The sequence below is a fragment of the Mixophyes fleayi genome, chromosome 9, assembly GCF_038048845.1.
Source record: "Mixophyes fleayi isolate aMixFle1 chromosome 9, aMixFle1.hap1, whole genome shotgun sequence".
In the NCBI taxonomy this organism is placed as follows: domain Eukaryota; kingdom Metazoa; phylum Chordata; class Amphibia; order Anura; family Limnodynastidae; genus Mixophyes; species Mixophyes fleayi.
The window spans coordinates 111,518,845-111,528,367 of record NC_134410.1 but is presented as its reverse complement, the minus strand read 5'-3'; the positions used below and the strand labels follow the sequence as shown (position 1 = coordinate 111,528,367).

Below are 9,523 nucleotides of genomic sequence, written 5' to 3'. Positions count from 1 at the left end.
CCTGTTTGGTAAAGCTGACCTTTCATACGTGTGAGGAGCTGCAGGCTGCTCGAGGCCAGGCTCCTATGCACTGAACACAATGGAGGGGAGCATTAGAATGCAGGAAGATAAGGCCTTACGGATCCCAGGTAAGACATCTGACCACAAGCATGGGTGTATAAATGGCCAGGACACCCAAGTGGTTTTTTCTTTTGTTTTTGATTAGTTACTGTTCTTCTTGCATTTTTTATATATATATATATATATATATATATATATATTTTATTTTTTTTCTCTGATTTTCTTGTTCATATCTCTTGATTTATTTTTTTTCACCTAGATTAATTGACTATTAAAATGCAGGCCCTCCAAAACATACACAAGAAGGGTTTTGTGCACATATTGCAGTTTGTGTATTGTTGGGGGTGTTTTTGCTTTTGTTGAGATTCCCCCAAAACTGAACCAAACAAAAAAAAAATGTTTCTTTGGGTTAAAATGTTCCTAAATCTTGGAAATTTAGAAGGAAGCTCCGTATAAACTGTTTATCCTAAATGTCTATCCCCCATTTGACAATAATTAACTTTTTTGGAGCGGAAAGGGGAACGTATATAATTATTTTGTGTTTCTAACCTATCTACTTGGGAGCTTAACCTTTTGGCTTGTATGTATCAACTTTATCTAAACTGATAGCAGTCTGAGCATGCTCTATTCACCACAAATGAACTTGGCAGGTAGCCAAGTGTTACTTTGTTGAAACAAAGTTGGGGCACTTTTCAGAAGTTAAAGTGCCTAAGAGAAGCTGAGTTTGAGGGGCAGATTCAATTGACCGCGTTACTCTTGAGAGTAACGCAGTCTGCGCACTATTGCCTTTACTATGTTAGTAGTGCACTTTATTATCCTTGGTACGTTAATTTCAACACTAATTTCTGGGTTAAAATTAACGGTAACAGTGTCCCCTAAATGTTGTTTTCAGCCAGAAAGCCGCACAAAATAAATAACAATATTTTCAATTGAGAACTAATCTTTGAAAATCCAAAATTGCTGCTTACTCTTACACTCTTACTCGAGCCCAAGGAACTGCATGATAAAACAGTTTTTCCTGGGACCCCTCTGTTTGTAAATTTCTTTTTGATCCCAATATAAACATGGCTGCGGTGGGGTGTGAGCAGGAGGACCAATAAGAAGCTGCAATCACCATAACTGAGGCATCTTATTGGTCCACACAACTGCCAGCATAGAGCCCTTGGTAAAATGATGGTGTGGATCAGCTCCTGGGGTCTAGTGAGGACAATCCTGGGTATAATTAATAATAATTATTGTTTTTATCCCTACCTGCGAATACGACTTTAAACAGTACATTTCATGTATTTATTTTGCAGTTGTGTGTAACTTACTACAATATTTCTTGTCAATCCTAGTTGGTATTCTGTGTCTGTATGTGTAGTTCTCTCAATGTTTGTAGAGTGCACTTCTATCAAACAATGATACCCTGTAGCCCTCTAAATGATTGCATTGCTTTATAATGCAATGTCTAAAGGCATGGGGTCAAAGGTAACATGTGATGTCACAGCACTGAGAGTAACTGTAAAATACAGGAATAACTTGGTTTGACCATGTCCTGTGTTAGAACAGGTGAAACTAATTCCATATATTTGGGAGCTGTAGAGGAAAATGTACTAGTCACAAATGTATTTAATGTTTTTTTTGTAGAGAGGTATTTACAAATATATATATATATATATATATATATATATATATATATATATATGTGTATATATGTGTGTGTCAAACTTGCATAAGTAGTAGTTTTGTCTCCCATCAAAACAGATGTAGGTTTTCGAACATTTTCCATAACTTTTCCGAAATGCTTACAAAAAAAATGAAATACCGTATATCTAGTGTGAGTTATAATCGTCTACTCTCCTGGAATGTCAGGGAGTCTCCCGAATTTTGAAAAGCTCTCCCAGCTTCCCGGAAGAGCAGGGAACCCTTCCAGAACCCGCCTACCTCGTTGTGAATCGCATTATCTTGGTTCCACCCTGCAGCGCGATGACGGTAATTATTGTCATTGCATGGGAGGTGAGGTTGTGATGATGCTTTTTGCAGTGCCACACCCCCTATGATCTTGTCACCTGGACTTTTTAGATACAAATTATCCAAAAACACAGCTACAGTCTGCTAATTGATGCGATTGTAAATACAAGAGCCAAGCAGAAACATGTGAAACTCTATGGGCTAGATTTACTAAGCTGCGGGTTTGAAAAAGTGGGGATGTTGCCTATAGCAACCAATCAGATTCTATCTTTCATTTTGTAGAAAGTACTAAATAAATTAAAGCTAGAATCTGATTGGTTGCTATAGGCAACATCCCCACTTTTTCAAACCCGCAGCTTAGTAAATCTAGCCCTATGAGAGACCCAAATGTAGTAGGGATGGAGTTTGGCTCAAAAAGAGGCAGGCTCGAGTACATAGTGTTATCTCCTGGTTCTGCGCACGCTCTGGGGGTGCCCTAGGTAGCCAAGCCCTTGAGCTTCGCAACCCTACCCCCGCTGCTTCTTACCTTAATGGGGGGGGGGGGGGGGGATCCTCTGTGATTCTAAGACTGGGAGTGTGGCGCTTGGCTGTGACATCATAGCCAAGCGCCACACTACCATGGTATCAATGATATTGAAGAATATCAGCCAACCGCTCCATATTTGGTGCCAAGGACTGACTATCCAATAGGCCGACTAGGTTGCAGGGTGCATGGCTTCTGGACGGGATGCAAATTGGTGATGGGGAGATGTATAAACTGAAATTAATTTTAAAATAGAAGAGTATAGTTGTTTTCTAAAGAAACTGGAAAATGAGAAAACAAAAACAAAAAAAACAAAAAAAAAGGAAGCCTAGATTAAAAATGTACTACATTTTTCTAAGACCAAAAGTCATCCTTGAGTGAACACTTCAGGATAAATCGGTAGCAAAGACAAGGATGGTGACAGGCGCACGAGTGACAGCCCCCTCAGTAATGCTCATTCAAGCCTCCGTTCTGCTATACTGACTTTATGGACAATGAAATGAGTGATAAAGTTTGGCGTGACTTTTTTTTTTTTTTTTTTTTAAAGTGGAGCGGAATTTCAAAAATATGGGCTCATAACCATGTGGGAGGGGTGTGAAGGAAGCCAAATTTAAATTGAAGATGAGTTTGTTTTTACTTACCTCGTATTCGCTGGCGAGGTGGTGCTGCGAGCATATTGGCTTAGGGGCACCCTGAACCCATAATCAGACCCTGTTTGGAGTCATCTTAATTAAAATGAAAGCCAATTAATAATATATTTCAACTTGACTTAGTATCCTGTATTAATCTGCACATTGAGCATTTCCTCCAGTAACTAAAACAGAGGAGGCAGTATTAGGCTGGTGGTCAATATATATCACATGTGGGATGCCTATTGCAGCGAAGTAGTGGGGTATAGTGTGAATCTGAGACCTCCAACGTCTCTCGGGAACCATAGAACGCTCTGGTCACTGCTCAGGACACAACAAGTATGTCAGATGAAGTTGTTTGTATGTGGAGATTTGAAACCTCACCTCTATATGACTTCTCAGGCAGAGGCAGACATATGGTATCCTGGCACAGCATTTACTGAAACAAGGTTTAATAGTGTGGCACAGCTTTGATTAGCATGACACGGCATATGGCCTATACTATATACCATTTTCTCATTGCACTTATAAATGAAAATGTGGATCAGATTCTGCCAATAAACCCCCCCCCCCCACCCCCTTTTTGCACTGGGGCTCAGGAAATAAAACCATCCTACCTGCATAGGTATAGCACTCTGAGTGCTATTATATTGTAACCTTCTATTTATAAATTACTTAATTTCAGGACTCCTGCTGCTGGATTTTGTGTTCCCTCCATTCGGGTACATTCGGCTGAATGACGGTACAGCCAGTCAGTTGCTGGTAATGTAGGGAAAAGATATTTTTTTTTTTTTTTTATTTTTTTAGCAGATTCAGGTACTACTAGATATTATGGGGCGTATAAATGAAAGGACATTTTAAAGCTTCGCCCTATACATCAAGTAATGAGAGCCATGCTACTGCCGGAGGGAAGATTCGCCAGTGAAGCCTTCCCCCTTTGCAAAGGGACCCCTGTATAACAAGGATCATGGATGAAGAGCAAAATCACATATTGCTCACTTATCTCATCAATTAAGTCTATCTGCTCATATATAAAGTCACTTTGTACATATTATATAAAGAGAACTCTAAGGGGGGAGGGTGGGGAGCAACAATAAAAATGGGGTTAGAACATGGTATAGGGATGGGAAGTTGGGGTAAGATGAAGGAATCAGGCTTTCCACATAGCCTTTTTCAGGGGGCCTAGGCATTTAGGGGGTATTGCATACTGTCAGGATCTGCCTGCAAGCCCCTTGCAGTGCATACTGCATTGCCTGGCAGCTCCTGCCTCCTGGACTGTTAGACTTTATTAGTGTGTATTTGCAGCAGTACCTCTGATCACCAGAGGTGCTGCTATTGTGCCTTTCATGTGCATTAGGGGTTAACCCGTTCTCCATTTATTCAATGCACCTGGGTGTGTTCTCATTTCCCTTATATATACCTGTCACTCCCAGCACACATGGCTGGTTATTGATGTTATACTCTGTGGTCACTTCCTCCTGTTGTGCTCCTGGATTTATGCTGCTTGAGATCTATTTCAACATACATTCTGCTGACCTGTTTCATCTGTGAACCTGGGACTTACCTGTGCATTTCCCTGTACTTGCTGCCTGGAATCTTTCCTCACCTCCCATTTACCTGCAACTGCTGTGTATCTGGTAATTTCTGCAAGCTCATTATTTCATCATCTGTTCATACTCTCCAGCAATAAACAATGTTTGTTTTTTCACCTTATCCATGGCTCCTTAGCTGTATTTCTACATTGATTTGTGACACGTACTTGCCAACTCTCCCGGAATAACTGGGAGGCTCCCGAATTCCGGGTAGGTCTCCAGGACTCCCGGAAGAGCTGGCAATTCTCCTTCTTGAAGCTGGGAATCGCATCATGGAGGCTTCAAATCTGCATAATTTTGCCCGCCCCCGCATTAAAATGATGCATTTGCGTCATTACATCACAGGGCGGGGCCATAATGATGCAATTCGAGGAGCCACGCCCCCTCATGCCAACCTCTGCTCCGAGACTCCCGGAGGCCAGCCTTTGTAATGTCCTACATTACAAATCCTCGATTAGTTTCCTGAGTAATAGTCATGCACTAATCTAGCTGCTTTCAGTACGCTCTATTGAATGTGGAAAAAGTGGCCCCATTGAAGAGTGTCTCTGGGATAATTTCCTGTTTACACTCTGAGTTTAGGGAAGCGATGAATTTCATTAATTAGCAATTCTGTCATCCTCTGTGGGAAGGCGTTTGGGGAACAATGTTGTAGCATAGTCGGCTAGCTCTGCGTTGGAAACTGATTTATTTTTCATCTGGAGAGGTCTTCAAGGTCCGCCAGTTTATCCCTGCATGAAGTCACTTTGCATTGGAGATTGTCATGAGCTGAAATGAAGTCATTTATATGAAAGCGACAAATTCTTCAATTTTAGTTGGTAGGTTTCTGTTCTCCGTTCTCTAAGTGACGCTCTCATCTAGCATGTTAAGTCAGGACAATCCATCAAATACTGTGTTGTGAGCAAACAGTAAGAGGAGCGTCTGGGTTGAAACGCAGGAGGTAAATGTATCAAGATGAGAGTTTCCGGCGGATTTGATATCTCCAGCGTTAGGTTTTTGTTACATAGCTAAGATGGTTAAATATGCCTAAACCATATAGAAAGAACCGTTTCTGGCAATAATAAAACGACCTCTTAAGCCTTTAACGCTGTAGCTTCACTATGAAATATAAATGGTCGCACTTTTCTGTTTAGCCACAATGTGGCAGCAAGAATGTAGCATCAGATCAGACACTTACTGAGGCAACTGTTATTAGAGACTGGTAGGGAAGCTTTTATAACTGAGAATAATTTCCTTTGGATCTCCGATCTTAAACTTTTTTCTTTTTTTTATGAACAATCCTTTTCGGAGCTGGCACTTGGCTTATACCACTATGAGACAAAAAGTTGTACTTCTACTGTTAGGGGCAGATTCAATTAGCCGCGAGGCACCGTCAGATATTGTCTCAGTCTCTGGCTGTACTAGTTTATACGGTACAGAAATCTCTACTCATTTTCACTTGCACCTCTATGGGACGCAAGGAGAAAACGAGTGGAGAGTCTGTAAAAATTCAGATGAGATATGTCTCCGGACTGTTCCGGAGGTACATCGCGTCCCCTTGTGCCAAATTGAATTTGCCGCTTAGAGCTGCGAGGCGTCAAGTCGATTATGGAGTACTACTGTGCCCCCCCCCCCCCCCCCCCCCCAAAAAAAAAAATAAAAAAAAAATGCCTTACCTGTGAGTATCCCTAGTACTTGGTCAGATAGGTTCCACTTTTGCCTGATTAACGTCAAAGGACTACACACCCGAGGAACCCATCGACTGGCCCACACAAGACCCCAGCATGCACCCAACACTTAAAGGCCTTCGTATTTGCTCCTGGTAGGAAAAACTCAGGTTAGTAAATGGTGGTATCAAAGGAGAGATTGGAGTAGATATATTTCTCAGTTTAGCCAGCACGCAACTGTAAGGCCAATGGTGGGGTGCTTTATGGTCCGAAGACGAGATAACCAAGGGTATACGGTTATGCGAGTATGCGGCTATATGCTGAATGCAGATCTAAGACTTGTATGTGATGGCTTCATTAAATCTTATTTATATTTACGCTGCAGTACCTAAACATGTATTCTATTTACTTACTATCACATGCAGACTTGGTGACAGTATAGCTAATGTGTTATATGACTACTTCCTACATAGATATAGATCTTCTGTTAATTAGGCTTTCTAATACAACATCTAGGCTTATGTATATTTTTATTTCTCTATGAAAAGTGATCTGACTGTACATGTAGATGTGTTGATTTATCCTGCCCTTCTCTGAAAGGGATAAAGTTGTCTATTAAAGGGTGAAAAAAGGATTCGTCTGTATATGGCTCTGCACGGGGAAGACTATTTAATACTGGTGGGTGTGATGAAAGTATCGCCATGGCGATAACGGAATAAAATGTATACTTGTCAAACTCCCCTGCCTGGGGGAGGGGAGGGGGGGTGGAGTATGGGGGAAGTGTAGGGGAGGGAGGGGATGTGGGTTAAAATTATAGGGGCATATTCAATTAGCTTTCCGGTCCGCGGGATCGTGCCGGAACAGCCGCGAAACTTAATCCACGTTACCGCAATAACGTGTATTTTCGTTCGCAGCCCATAGGGTTGCGTACGAAAATCCGCGTTAATGCGGTACCGTAATACCGGCAAGAACGCGCACTTTTCGCGGTAACGCACGTTACCGCGAACCGGAAAGCTAATTGAATATGCCCCATAGGATTTTAAACACCATGCCATGCATTGCAGTCATCAGGTTGCAGGCAATATATGAAAATGTAGGAGGGGAGAAATGCTTTATTCTGCTAATAAAGAGCATATTTTTAAATAATTTACAATGATAGGAGATGTATATTAAATTTTATTATGATATAATAATATATCTTTTCACTGTGTGGTACTGAAAGTCCATTTCTGTGCTTTTGGTCTCACTGTGCATACGTTATCTGAAATACACGTGCGCATATTCATTCAGACTGGTCCAGCAAATGTTGAGGAATGAAAGCGAATTCAATTTTTTTTTTGTGTGTGTTTTAATAAAGTGATGATTTGATTGGACCCATTGTGGCAAGTTTGAAGCTTTAATTTCAAAATTGATTTGAAACAAGATCTATTGTAGTGCAACCTAAATACAACAATAGTAGCCTGTAGCTGTTTCATTTTCTTTATCTCTACAGTCTGCCTTAAGCTGGGTACACACTACAGAAATTTCAACCAACTTTTTATGCCGAGTGATTTTACATGCGATCGATGGTCCGATCGCTCGGTCCATGGACTGCATACACACTAGCCTTGTTTAGGACGATAAAGGGAAGAGCGGACGTCCCTTTAGCGACTTTTTACAGCCATGTTGTCGTGAGCAGTGACTGTAATTTCGTATTCACTGTTGTGGATCGGTCGGTTTATACACACTACACAACGGAAACGAGATTGGAGCAAAAATATTAAATTGTACGACCAACCAAATGAGGCGACAATCGTCCATTTGGGCAGACTTTCGACCATCGTGTCACTGCACACACTGACCTGACTTTTGAACGAGCGGTCGTATGTCGGCTGATTTAGCCGATTATTGGACGAAAACCGTGTAGTGTGTACCTAGCTTCATGATGTGCTCACTCTTGTAATGAAAATATTCTATGTTCAAGCATTCAACCTAAAAATGTAAGACCTGTTGTTGTGGACATATAAAATGCACCACTCTGTATTGAAAACACTTTTCCAGTTTTATTGTCTTAACTTTTTGTTTGGAGTCTGTGGTCTCTAACAGACAAATAGTTATTTTCCTGGGGTTCCCCCTCCTCCTCCTGTTGGTGGCCAGCTGTGTGTCTTCAGAGGAGAATGGGAAACTGAGGGATTGTGTGTTGATGCGGGTGAGGGGTCTTGTGGAGTGGAACATCTTGTTCTGTACATAATGGGCTGCACAGAAGCCTTATTATACACCTGCTCCACTGGAGAACAAGTTTTCAGTTTCTTCTGATATCCTGAGCTATTGCTTATTGCCTATTTGATCTGCCTATATTATATATAGTGGATTATAAGGGGGTCCATTTATGACCCATAGTATTTTCTTCACGGTAATGCTCGTGTCTTATCGCAAAACAAGAAATTATGTAAACGTGCCTATTTATTAAAATTGTTCAGTCTAATAGTCTATAGTAAAATAATTGCAATCGTGATCACTTCACCTCCAGGTTGTAACCTGCCCTTTGCACAATTTGCAATAGGAAGAAGGAAGAGCTCTCTCCTGGAATGCTCTCCTCATAGGACATACTTGCCTACTTTTTTGTTTTTGGTTCTGAGAGGTCCAGGGGCAGGTGGGCGTGTGGGGGCGGGGCACTTGAAAAGTGCCACTAAGCCCCGCCCCCTAAGCATGCATCACCATTTTGCCCTATACCAGCAGGGGGCGGGGCAGAGATGACGCATGAATCGCCACTAAGCCCTGTCCCTTCAATGTAATTTTACCAATCTGTCCGGGATCCAAGAGGTTGTTCTGCTCTCCCGAGAGTCCGGGAGGATTCCCAGGAACTCGGGAGTCGGGAGAGTAGGCAACTATACAATAGAATGGCTAACGCCATCTTAAAATGGCATTGACTGTCGGGATCAAGCTCCGAGAGGTTTTTGAAGCTTGAAATATATATATATTATAGCATTTTTGCAGTCCAGATAGACCTATTTGGTGACTGCATCTGTGATTTGAAGATACTGTGAATGCAGCATATACCTCCAATATCTGCTGCAATCCTCTAACAATAGTCACAGTACTTTCAAGTGTGTTAATCCTCCAAAAACAGTAGCTTGGGGGGAT

At 41.6% G+C, this 9,523-nt stretch overlaps 1 protein-coding gene across 1 annotated transcript in view; it reads left to right on the top strand.

Annotated features, from left to right (window-relative positions):
* Window positions 1–3: 3 nt before the first annotated feature.
* PFKFB1 (6-phosphofructo-2-kinase/fructose-2,6-biphosphatase 1) overlaps window positions 4–9,523 on the top strand; it is a 34,069-nt gene continuing 24,549 nt past the window's right edge. Inside the window, exon 1 of the mRNA XM_075184943.1 lies at window positions 4–128. Coding sequence (XP_075041044.1) covers window positions 80–128 — 49 coding nt within the window. The 5' untranslated portion in view covers window positions 4–79. The remainder of the gene's footprint in view (window positions 129–9,523) is intronic.